At 30.4% G+C, this 12,838-nt stretch overlaps 1 protein-coding gene across 1 annotated transcript; it reads right to left on the bottom strand.

Annotated features, from left to right (window-relative positions):
* Positions 1 to 1,740: 1,740 nt before the first annotated feature.
* Positions 1,741 to 6,667, bottom strand: LOC108343186 (serine/threonine-protein phosphatase PP1). The gene is made up of 4 exons (XM_017581295.2): positions 6,065 to 6,667; positions 3,392 to 3,951; positions 3,085 to 3,306; positions 1,741 to 2,199 (listed from the first exon to the last, which is right to left on the bottom strand). Exons 1-4 carry the CDS (start codon positions 6,237 to 6,239, stop codon positions 2,173 to 2,175), a joined length of 984 nt encoding a protein of 327 aa, XP_017436784.1. The 5' UTR covers positions 6,240 to 6,667; the 3' UTR covers positions 1,741 to 2,172.
* Positions 6,668 to 12,838: the final 6,171 nt, after the last annotated feature.

The raw sequence follows: 12,838 nt of genomic DNA, 5'->3' as shown, positions 1-12,838 counted from the left end.
GTCGCATTCACCTTTTACGTAAGACAAAAATCCATGTCCTATGATGGAGGTGAAGAGCATGTGCAGGATGGTATGAAAATATTCTTAAATGAAAATGAAACATCAATGAAATGTTTTGTCGAAGCATAGCTCTTACCTAAAGCAGAGATGAGATGCAAATATCGTTGAGAGAACAAGGTAAGGGTGTTGCTGAGAAGAACGTTGCAAAGGAGAATGCTACAAAGGAGAACGCTATAAAGGAGAACCAAACGAGAATACAATGTGGGATTGTCATTGTCGTTGAGATATATGGTTGCAAAGTTCATAGCTTGATGGCTGCAAAGGAGAAGCAAGGGAGAACAAATGGGCTGCAAAATGTTGTAGGAGAAGCAAAAGAGAACCAAGGAATGCAAAATTTTCATGAGATCGAATATGTTTTTAATTTTTAAAATAAGAATAAATTATAGATAGCTTTTTTTTTAAAAAAAAAAGGTTGTTTAATGATATTACAATAAATAGGATTTTTTTAAATAAGTATTATCTATTTCAAATTATTAAGAAAAAATAATATAAATCAAATAAAGATAGTGTTTTTTTAATAAAGCATTGTCCATTGGTATCTCAATATATAATGTTTTGTTTAATAAACGTTATTTATTTATTCCGTATATTAATTTATAATATTTATTTTAAAAAAACGTTGTCTATTGATAATTTTATAATAATAGTAAAAAACAGTATGATAAATATATAAGCATATGAGGTTAGGGTTATATAATTTGTCCTTTCAAATTGTACATTCCAAAAGAAGGAATTTGACTTTTAAATTATAAGTCAGAAGTTATTTTTGACTTTTAAATTCTTTAATACGTCTTTCTTAATAAAAAAATACTTTTGAATTATATAAATTAAAATTTACTTTTACCTTTCAAATTATATATAATTTTTTTTGAACTTCTAAACTGCATAATTCTTAAAAAGAAAAAAAAAGGAATTTTTTTATATGGGCACCAGAAAGAAATATTTGGAGGTACAGAAATGGATATAACTTTGAGGCCCAATTTTAATCAAGGAGAGTAGGGAGACAAGTTTGGACTCTTAAGTGAACTAAATAGTTGACATGCTTAAGGGTATAAATTAATAATATTTTTCAAGTTCAAACTGATGAGACCCAATTTTGTATTTGGAAGACTATCAACGTAACATTCATAAAACATGCGATGTTTATGTTTCAAACACCGAAAAATTGAACTAATTTAATGAGAATAATCATTAAATTAATCCGTCTATATAAGACTCTTCAAATACAGTAACACGTATCCACAAAAAGTTTTTAAGGTGAATTTTTATTTTTCAATATCAAATTAAATTTCATTATTAATAAATTTTACCATTTTCTAAACATAAATACTCATAATATTTAATAGAGGTAAGTAAATAAAAAATATATATAAAGTTGTATGAAACTTATATGAATAATTTATTTTAAAATGTGTTTTATAATAAGAATAAGAAGAAACAACTTAATGTGATAGCGTAGAAAAAGTAGAGGGGTGTCTTTGAATATAGCTTACTGCTGCTATTTAAATTCACTGCCAAATAAGCTTTGTTTATCCGTCTGTTTATGTGTATTATGTTATTTACAAGAAGCTCCAATATATAAACGACAGGATGGAGCAGCAGCTAGCAACAAACTTGGAAAACAACTCATCATAAGCATAATGTTATCTGCAATTCATCATGTACATGATCCACACAGACTGAACAAAAACCCAATGATTTATATATGCAGTCTACTTGAAAAATGTCTCTATTTTTTAGCATGTGATTTAGCCAATCTTATTTCTTCACCTCTCATTATTTTCATCCCACATGCAAGGAGTATAGTACTTAACATTGTAACCAACAGCGCCACATTCAAAATGGTGAAATAACTTCCAAATGACATTCAAAGGTATGTGGAAGGGCTGAAGGAGAAGAAGATTTGACAATATTGTACAAGGAGCAACTGTGTGCCAACAAAAGAAAGAAGCATTCAGCTATCCCTAAAGGGTATAGCCAAGACAGTATCCAATGTTCTTCATGCCTCTTGGGATATATTGATGGTTGTTTTCTTCCTCACATTAAATTCAGCACGGGCAACACTTCTTCTGATGTACCAATCATTTACTAATTCTAGTCACCTTCATCAGGTCAAGCTTTAGCACCAAAAAATGATTGCTGGAAGAACAGGGAAACAAAAGAAACATTGTAAACATCTCAGAAAGTATACAGTTCAATTGGGAGAAGGACAAGCTGGTTCTGGGATTCAGCTAGAACAAGAATAAAATAAAAGAATCTTCTTGAGTTTCAATTTTGTTTTCGAGAAGGGACCTCAGCTCCACTTTACATCATCGAAGGTAGTCCCAAACGCATGAAAAGATCAACTATTTAAACCAATTAGGGAATTTATTTCTATCATTGTTAAACCCAATAGAGACAAACTGCAGGATTGAGTCTTACCAACAAAAGTCAGAAAGAGGGGTTATGTGCATGAGAGGCTAACAAATATGCATAAAGTTGCCTTCTTTCTCTGTAAATATGTCTTACCACCAAAATCATATTTTTTGTAAGTTTTATACATTTGATCCATCTGTTCCTAATCTTCCAAGGAACTAGCTTTTTACATTCTTAAAACCTTGAATTTATGATGTAGCAAACATATTCAAAGAATCTGAGTGCTACGTACAATGAGCTACAGGTTTGGGACTGACATTAATACCAGACCAGCAGTTGACCTAAAATATTCACACCAGTTCTTTGACAAAAATTAGTGCATGAAACTCCCATTTTAGGGTTCTAGGATTTAGGGGAGATGGAGACAACCTTATTCAAAATGAGCAGAAAGGATATTTCCATTGCTAGAATATATTTTTCTTATGCCCCGTCCTTAGGAATCATGTTTTATACTTGAACTTGATATTACTTGAGAGTCCTGTTTTAACTATTTCCTTAAGGTTTTTTGCACATATCTATGCTTCAAGCTCAAATTAATATCTGCTACATTATTTTCCCATTTTTGTTGAACATTGCAAGCTCAGGAATGGATTCAAGAAATAAAAATACCTTTGCTTTTGTTGGTGTAGTAGGTTTAACTGTAGTTGTGCTCCCAAAGCGAAACTTATTAGGCTTTTTATCTACAGGCTTCAATATTTGAAAAGAGCAGACGAGTGACTCATCAACAGTCATCATTGCACCAGCATTGTCAAACTCTCCACAGTAATTAGGAGCCGAGAAGATAGTCACAAGTTGTCTGTCAGCAAAGAATTCATATCCGTCTTCCACAACCTGTAACATGGAACATATATAATCAGCACATTGTACATTTTGGATTCCTAGCATTATAATCACACATCCGAAAACAGTATGAAACCTGATGGGCCCTGCAAATCAAATCAAGATCATGCTTCTGAAGGAATTCAGTGACCCTGTCAGCACCAAAAGTATAGGAAACTCCACGCTCGTTTTCTCCCCAACCCCGAATGTCACTGCTAGGATCAGACCAAAGGAGGTCACATAGTAGACCAGTTTCAGGTACTTCAGTAGGACGCGGCAAACTCTTTATCTGATTGAAATTGTGTAAGTCAGGAGACAGTCCACCATGCATGCAGAGTATTTTTTCATCAATCAGAGCTGCCACTGGCAAGCAGTTGAAACATTCTGTGAACACTTTCCAAAGCCTCACATTGAATCTTCGTTTACACTCATCATAAAATCCATAGATTCGGTTTATAGAAGCACATTCATGGTTGCCCCTCAGAAGAAAGAAGTTATTAGGATATTTTATTTTATAAGCCAGAAGGAGACATATAGTCTCCAAGCTTTGCTTCCCACGATCAACATAGTCCCCTAAAAATAAGTAATTAGAACGAGGAGGCAATCCACCGTAGTCAAAAAGTCGCAGAAGGTCAGAATATTGACCATGGATATCTCCTGGTAACAGAGAAATCAAACAAAATATCAGTTCCAATCTTGAATAACAAAATACAAATTTCATTCAGGACCAAAAATTAAAAAAGTCATGCTTGATGGTATCAATGAGATGAAGCTTAATACTTGAAAAGTTGGAAAGAATAGAACTTTAGCTTAGCACACAGGGATTGAAGTATTTTAGCACATGAGATAGACAATTTGTTGTTACAATGCACCTCGATGGCTTTAAACTTGAGACATTGTTGAAAATCAATGAGCGATTGGAATGAACTAGGATTAAAATCATAATTCTGAACTCATCTACAATAGCAGTATTAAATTAGCAATATATACTAGAAACTAGAGGGTTGAAACTAGAAGACAAGAAAGAAGAATGACATATGGAGAAAATCATGCAAAACTTATAAGTGCTTAAAAGCAAAATATTTCGATAACTAAGGGAAAACTAATCTTAGAAGACAAGTATAGAAGTTATTTTTGGATATTTCCATGTACTTTAAATTTTAAAAAAACTCGTCAGTAAGGATACAAGTAATCTTCTTCCCCACAGCATAGTGAAGAAGGAAAAAGGCAAAATGTAAATGGAAAGCAGAGGAAGAATGATTTGACTCAAGTGCAACTGTGAAAGCAGAAAACTTTTGTCCCAACAATATGTTTAAGTATATTGGAAATCGCCAGATCAGTGTGTATCATTCATTGTAACATATTGATAACACAACTTCTTGCTTGTCTACATCTTAAATGTCTTATCAAGAAGTTTGAATCCAATAGATTTTTGCAAATATTACCACTACCAATTAAGATAACAACTAACAAAAATTCAAAGAAAGTATTCATAATATAGATGTGATGTATACCATACTGGTTTTTTAGTTGAAGTGCAAGAAAAACATTTAGGTCAATAGCTTCTCCATGTGGGTAAATCAGACTCTGATAAAAATAAACCAGGAGAAGATAATATTAGATGGTCTTGGATACTCTATAACCCCTGTTAATCTTTGTATGACATATAATCAAAATGCTATTAATTTTGTATTGTAAATTTTGAATGTGTTATGCAGATATTGGTTAGGACCATAGACATGTGATGGTTTATGATTAGTTAATTTCTTTAGCGGCAGACATGCTTCTCAACTCGTAGTAAATTAAGGTACTTGAATTGCAGAGGGAACAAATTCATGTTTCAGTATTTACATGTGAAAATATGTGAGACATTTGCTTGTACAATTGACGATAACCAAAGTTTTGCTTCATTAAATTCCTTGTGAAGATAACCAAGTATCCAGAGAGACTCTTATTCATGCTATGATAAATCCAAACTTAGATAAGGCTTGATACAGTAGGTTACGACAAAACCTCAGTTGAATTTAGCACACTTCTACTTCTAAAAAATAAAACGTGGAAAGGAATCACAACGGAGGAAGAAATCGCAACTATGTTGCTACCTCTAACCCAATCAATTATCTACAACACAACAAAGTATACGAAACTTCTATGAAAAAATCACTTTAACAGAGTAAGAAGAGCAATTTAACGTCCTAAAGAAACGAGTTTAATAATTTAACATACTTCTTTCAAGGGGAAGGGATTCTTTTACTTCAGTATGATCAAATATGAATCAATCTAAAGAATCTAATAAAAATTCGTATTTCCAAGGCACTCAACTTATTAATATTCAAATATGAAGGGACGAGAATTTAGGGGTCTAGGAAAGGTAAGACAAACACAACCTTATCAACAACAACCTTGTCAACAACAACCTTATCAAAAACAACATTATCAACAAAAACAATAACAAAGCCTTATCCCATTTCCGTGAGGACAGAGGCAGCGTCGCAGACAACACGATTCACTCAAAGACCAAAATTTTCAGTGATGATACACACCCCAACAACATAAGAATGAAAAAAGTTGTTTCAAATCTGATCTCCGATTCAATAATAACAACGTTCCGTTTTCCTATAATCTTAAGCAACTTTTGACCATAACTGTTGTAAGAAAAGAATCATCCTATAGCGTTAACTTGTTTTTTTTTTTTCAGACGATATTGGATAATAAAATTGAGGAAGAAATAGAAAGATGTGATTGACGGGTGGAAGAAAAAGAAAAGTACCACAGATCTTGAGGGGTGCCTCGAGTTCCAAGAGGTTGGGCTGGTTGGAGAAGATATCCCTGGAGACAAGACAAAGCTGCTTGATTTCAGGCTCAGAAAGTTGCACCTGTTTGCCGGGCCTGGTTCTGACTTCGAGCAGCCTATTGATGATACCATCAAGAACCGCACGTTCCATTGGGAGTCTGAGGTTTCAAAAGTCAATATAAGAAAGAAAAGAAAAAAGTGAAAGGAAAGGAAAAGAGGTAGTAGGTAAGGTAAGCAGTTTGAAGTTGGGAGTATGTGGTTGTCTATATATTGACAAGGATCATCTTAGCTTGAAGTCAAATTCAAACGAGAAGAAGAGCTCAACCATATTCGTGTTTTGTGAGTAGAAGTGCTTAAGAAGGGAGTGGAGGGCGTTGAAAAGTGGAAAGTTTAAGTGAAGAACATATTCGAACGCGTAGAAGAATGAAGTGAGAAGAATAAAGTGGGAGCAAGGTGAGTGCGTTGAGGTCCCAGGAATAGAAGGGAAACTATGAAAGTGAGACTTAAGAGACGTAAAAATACATGGAAAGATGACGCGGTTTCAATCTGCATACATACATTTACCGATTGCTTCTGTTTCTTCCACTTCTCACATCACTTGTCCTGTTTTTTGCCAAACTATAATAGCCTAATCCATTCGCAATATCTTTCAACACGTAAAATATGTACCACCCACGTCTCATGCATCATTCATTGTATCCTAATCAATTTAATTAGGTACTTACCACTACTAATATAATATTTAACTAACCTCAACTGCTTCTTTCTTAATCCGTCTCAGATATGTAATTATAAGAGAAATAACTCTTAAAACATATCAAATCACAAATTCACATTCAAAACTAAGTATACATGTGTTACTAAGCAAATTATTCTTTTACCAAGACTCCTATGAGTACCTATATTTATACCCACCTTGAGGATGCAGAAGATATTTACGTAATTCATGTATATAAATATTTTTTGTTTATTGTATGCTAGTATTGCAAAGTGTTTAAGTTAAATAACAGCAATTTGTATTGTTTTACAATCCAAATGGAAGATAAGATTGCTTTATCAAAAGAAAAACATCTTAGCTGCCAGGAATCCTAGCCTGGGTTGGGCTGTGGGTCTGGTTTCGGGAATCTTGAACCGGGTTCTGACTCTTTTCAGTTTGTACGTTAGACACGAATTTTTGTAGTATGCCAGAATTAGGTTAAACGAATCAAAGAGAAAATTTGTATAAAGTAAACTTGTAGGAATATTAAGTAAATTGCTATTAAATAATTTTTGGCAAAAGGTGATTTCTATTATAAACTATGATTTTTTGTAATAATGATGATAAGATAGATCAACTCACTCTATTATGCTATTGACATGGGAAATACAGGAGATGGATTGGTTGCTTAAAACATTTAACCCATCTCATTTTCTTGATACTTGATTCTTACCACTTATAGATAATTTAAGATTCAAATTAATGTATTAAAGTAACAAAATTAAGACATGGTGAAAACAAATATCAACGTAATATCCATTCATCCATAAATTTAAAAAAGGTTGTAGGTATACTCGTGCTATCATCCTCTGACATGTTAAATATGATTGGTCAAAAACAAGCTGAAGAGTTCCAACTGGATCCATAAAATTAAGAGAGAAAAAAAGTTAAAGAGTTGCTTGGATGATCTAATGTATTTTGTCAGCCTAATTTCCTTTTTGTCTTATTAGGGCTATTTGCGATTAATTTATCTAAAATCCATCGCTCATTTTTTAAAAAATTTTTAGTACCTAATCCTAAACTATCATGTATACTGACACTGTGAATTATTATAATATTTTTAAAAATTTAATTGGTTCACCGTGTATAAACTTATACCAATAATTTATAAAAATTAGGGTATTTATTCCATTTTTTTCATCTCATTATCTCAAACACTTATCTTTTCTTCTTCTTTTTGTAGTAAAAAAAAAGTAATCCTGCTATGCGTTTTCTCATCTGGAATGACAGTTTTTTACTAAGGCGGAAAAATACCACATATGTTTATAATGGCTTTAAAAAATAAATGTTGGTAAATATATTTCAAAATCTTGAAGCACCACTATTGCTTATTATTTTTTTTTTGACAAATATTAATTGTTAGTTTTGTTAATAAAATTGAACTTACAATCTTTTTCACTCTCTGTTTCAAAATATCTTTCTATTTTTGCTCTGAAACTGGTGCACTGGTACCACTTCCAATTCAACTAATCTGCAGAATATGGTCAGTTTAAGAATAATTAACTTTTCTGATATATCTCCTTCAGCCCATAATGCTTCTTGCCAAAAACAATTAATGTGAATTATGGTCTCTCCTCTTAATTAGAATTGACAGAAGCAAACTACAAACAATGCATTGTATTTTTCTAATTAGAATTGACAGCATCAAACTACAAACAATGCATCCTTTCCGAGTTAAGATCATGAGAGTAAGAAACTAGAAGGGGTATTCATCAAAGCTGTCGCACAATTCCAACCTATTTCATGAGATGTTTCCTGCCACAAAACTGTCAATTCTTTTAAAGGTCGGTAAGTAATATTAGAGCCGAAAGTCCGATTTAGTAATTTCGGACGAGTACAAACATTGGTCTCTGTAAAAGTCTTTCTGAATGAATGTTGTGTACGAGTAACTTGTGGTTTGAAATGTTTCTAGTCAAGTGTATAAGCAAGATATTTCTGTTTGAGGAGATTCTTCAATATAAAAAGACACATGAAAATGACTCATTTAAGGATAATTTACATGTAAGTTTAAATCTAAAGATAAGAATAATGAACATCATATAAAAGAAAAACTAATAATTTTATTATTTTAATATTTTGGATTGGATGTGATAATAAATTTTTACTTGTTTTTTATTATCGAGTCTTTTTTTAGATGATTATTAAATAGTACAACATTAATAAAAAGATGAATTTAACTTACATATAAAACATTGATAATATTTTCAATTTAAAACCTTAAAATAATAAATTATGAGTTGTCTTTACATGATACTTTATTTATTTATTTTATTTAATAAGGGACTTAAATTCATAATTGTCTCTTTACTAATTTCATTCGTTAATCAAAGATGAAAATGCAAATGCTATATTATATCTGTTATTGTTGATTATTATAAGAAACATTAATATTGAATGGCCTGTTTCTTGAAAGAAGTAATTTTTACTGTCCTGTGGATGTCATTAAACAAAATCCTTTTGAGTAATTAAAATTAGAAGGATTTATGAGAAGCATTGTGTTTCACTGTACGTCGTCCTCATTGGTAGTATAATGAAAAAAAGGTTTGAAAGGTGGTGCTTCTTGAAGTATGAACGTTCATTTCATATATTGTTTGAAAACTGGGCATTCCGAATAAATTGAAATTATTGGTGTGACACTACTGTATGCGTGATATCCTAAAGTCTCTTCAGATGTGAAAGATGCCAAAAGAACTACGTACTAATTCTACGGCATTGCTCATTTTCCCAAGAGGTCTACAAAGGAGTTTGCTTACATTATTTGTAATATAATACTGAATCACGTGAAGAATATATTCTCCAATTATTCTTTTCAAAAATATATTATATTCAATAATATTTTTACTGGTTCAAATTTATAAAATTTAATGGCTTTCAGAACTTATTTAGTGATCTCTCTACAAATTTCATATTTTTTTTATAAATTTTAAATAAAGTAATATTTTTATCATACCTCATCCTTCTTTCTAGTAATGACATAATATTTTATGGGATGAACAAGTCAACGAGCAATGATTTTGAGTTATAGTATTGCGGGGGTTTCGATCAGTCGAAAATTTGGGTTAGGGTTTTTACTTTGAGTGAGGACAAAATTGGGATTTTATAATTTGTTGGGCTGCAGGAAGAAATCCCTTAAGTGGCTTTAGTTTAAATGGATCAGAGTTGGCCCATTATGGTTTTACTGACAGGCCTACTACTAAGCAACTTGGATCCACCTAATTTGTAACCACGACAAGGACACTACACCATAATGGACAATAATTTTAAAAATAAAATTTTACTGAGGGACAAAATAGTAAAAAAAAGGTGGAGGAAGGGACAAAAAAGTAAAAGAGAGGTGGAGGAAGAGATGTGTGGAGGTGGAGGGAGCAACTCCCTTTGTTTTTGTTAGCGCAACAAGGTTTATTTATGAATTAATTAAATTATCAAGGGATTTGATTTTGGCGTGTAATTGGCAGTAAATTTTATATACAAACTAAGTAGTAACTACACTTTCAGGATACTTTTTCAAAGGCACTTTTTTATCATCTGTCAACACATGATAAAACTCTTAAAATATATGATTAGAAATAAAATATTTTTCGCACTAATTAAATAAAGCCTACTGTTTTACAAAATAATATATTGTTAAAAGAAACAATTTTTTATGCTATTTTACATTGAGGACATGCCTACTTCACTGATTTTGGTTGAAGACACTCACATAAGAACTATAATTATCTCTAAAGGTCTTAATCATGTTCACCAAACCTAAACACGAAATCAACAATGGATCCAGCTGTTCCCCTCTAATTTTGTACAAATATTTCGGAAAGCAAAGAAGACAGATCACATAACCTTTTTAGATTTTACAGATGGCAACACATTCATTTAACCATCAAATTCAATACTGGGTTTCTTGTAAATGAAATTACTACATTACTAATGATAGGAACTAAGTTAATGAAGTTTAATTTCATATATATTTTAGCAATTTTAATAACTCGTCGGTCAGCAACCACAATTCAGAGAAATTAGCCTCTCATAAGGAAAACTTTCACAAAGACAAAATATAAACAAAATTGGGGTTGGTTTTATAATTATAACTTTGTTTATTTTCATTTATAAGTAAATTAAATCTGTATCCAAGTCTTGCTGCATGATTGAGTCCATTTGCATAATATCTTATTCATTGCTAAACTACGTAGTGTTGGATTCCAGGGATTACAAAGAAGTAATTGAAAAAGAAATGAACAGGTTATTGACTTTTGGCTAACAAGCAAGACCTATGCCTATATATGCTACAATTAATTTCAAAGATTAGTTCACATGTCACTTTCCCCGACAAAACATACATGCGTCTAAATATGGCAATATCCTATAGTTTTTATCACTATGGAATAAAGTATTAAACAAAATAACGGATCTAAATTTTTATGTGTATTAAAATGAACTTTAAACTCAAATCAAAAACTAATTCCTTCTGGAATGAAATACATTATTAAAGGGAATATAATATAATCTTTCACTAAACTCTTTTTTCGTAAGAAATGAATATATATAATAACACATTTTTATATTGCTTAATTTTTTGTTTAACAACAGAAATTCCAGCCGAATGTGATTTGTTGTGTAAAGAAGCACTGATAAGTTTATTAGAGTGCATTGAATTATTATAATTTTTAATACATATTAATTTTTACATGTAAAATATTAGTTGTGATTTTTTAAATTGTCAATTACGTGTAGGGTGATAAATAAAAATAATAGGTTAAATTTTACGTATTAATTCAGATAAAAAAAATCACTAAAGTATTTGGATTCATTTAAAAGTTGAACTTACTTTGATCCATTAAGTATTAATAAGGAATCATTAAAATTAAAACAAAATAATGAATCTGTAGCTATGAAGTAATAACTTTCCTTTAATTTATTTTTTTATATTTTAATTAAAAAATATATATTTTTATAAATAGGTAACAGAGGAATAAAATATTTTGTCACCCTTAATTGGATTGAAGTAAAAATTCCTTTCACAACCTATTACCAGACTACTTAAATAAAAACTTTTTGGTAGTACAAGTGACAAAATTTTAGGTAGGCACCTATAATTTGAACAAGTGGCGGTGGAACTCGCTCTTCATGTGTCTCAGAAACTTTTTATCAACCGTGGAAGTAAATAGCGTTTTTTTAGAAAATAATATATAATAACTTAATTATGGATTAAAATTAATTATTACTATATTCTAATAATTTTGTAATTTATATATATAATATTTTAATTTTAACACGGAAGAAGAAGAAGAAAAATATCGTGTTTGCATTTATGTACCTATATATATTTCAAAATTTATTATATTTTTTTGAAAGAAATATTGTGCTACTAAATTAGTTAATTTATATTTTACTAATAGATAATAATATAAGCTATTTTTTAATGTCTTATCTTCATATATTTATTTAGATATTTTTTATAATATTTATAGTTTACATATATATATATATATATATATATATATATATATATATATATCATGTATAAATTTTATTATAAATTTAATATAGTCTTCATATTTTATATTATTTTAATTTTTTAATAATTTTTTATGTAATAACAAATAATTATTAGACTTAGATGCCATTATATATGATGTCTAATATTCTTTTATATGGACTATTAATTTCTAGTTAATAATTATATTTGTATATTTTGTTAAATTATGTTCATCATTTCAAAGGAGCAAAAGTATTTTATAGTTTGCTTAAAATTTTAAACAGGAGCTTATCTAGCTTATTGAAAAGAAAATATACAATATTTCTTAGTGCTGTCAAAATGGGTTGTAACTTGCGAGCCGACCATAAGTTTGAATGTAATTTTTTCATATGGATTAGTTTTCAACTCGACTTACTTAGAACCCGGTTCACCGACTTGAACCCGTGCTGACTGGGTTGGCTCACCAACCCACCTAATTTAATTTAATTATTTATTATTTTGTATTTCAATATTATTAATTAAC

Source organism: Vigna angularis, chromosome 3, assembly GCF_016808095.1.
Source record: "Vigna angularis cultivar LongXiaoDou No.4 chromosome 3, ASM1680809v1, whole genome shotgun sequence".
NCBI classification, from domain to species: Eukaryota; Viridiplantae; Streptophyta; class Magnoliopsida; order Fabales; family Fabaceae; genus Vigna; species Vigna angularis.
This window is presented reverse-complemented; position numbering and strand designations above follow the sequence as displayed.

What these genes read in the sequence shown, in the direction of transcription:
- LOC108343186 (XM_017581295.2), bottom strand. Translation starts at nt 6,239, where the DNA reads ATGGAACGTGCGGTTCTTGATGGTATCATCAATAGGCTGCTCGAAGTC. An exon ending in TGATTTGCAGGGCCCATCAG is followed by an intron (nt 3,307 to 3,391) that starts GTTTCATACTGT and finishes TCCATGTTACAG; the next exon opens with GTTGTGGAAGACGGATATGA. An exon ending in CTACACCAACAAAAGCAAAG is followed by an intron (nt 2,200 to 3,084) that starts GTATTTTTATTT and finishes CTGTTCTTCCAG; the next exon opens with CAATCATTTTTTGGTGCTAA.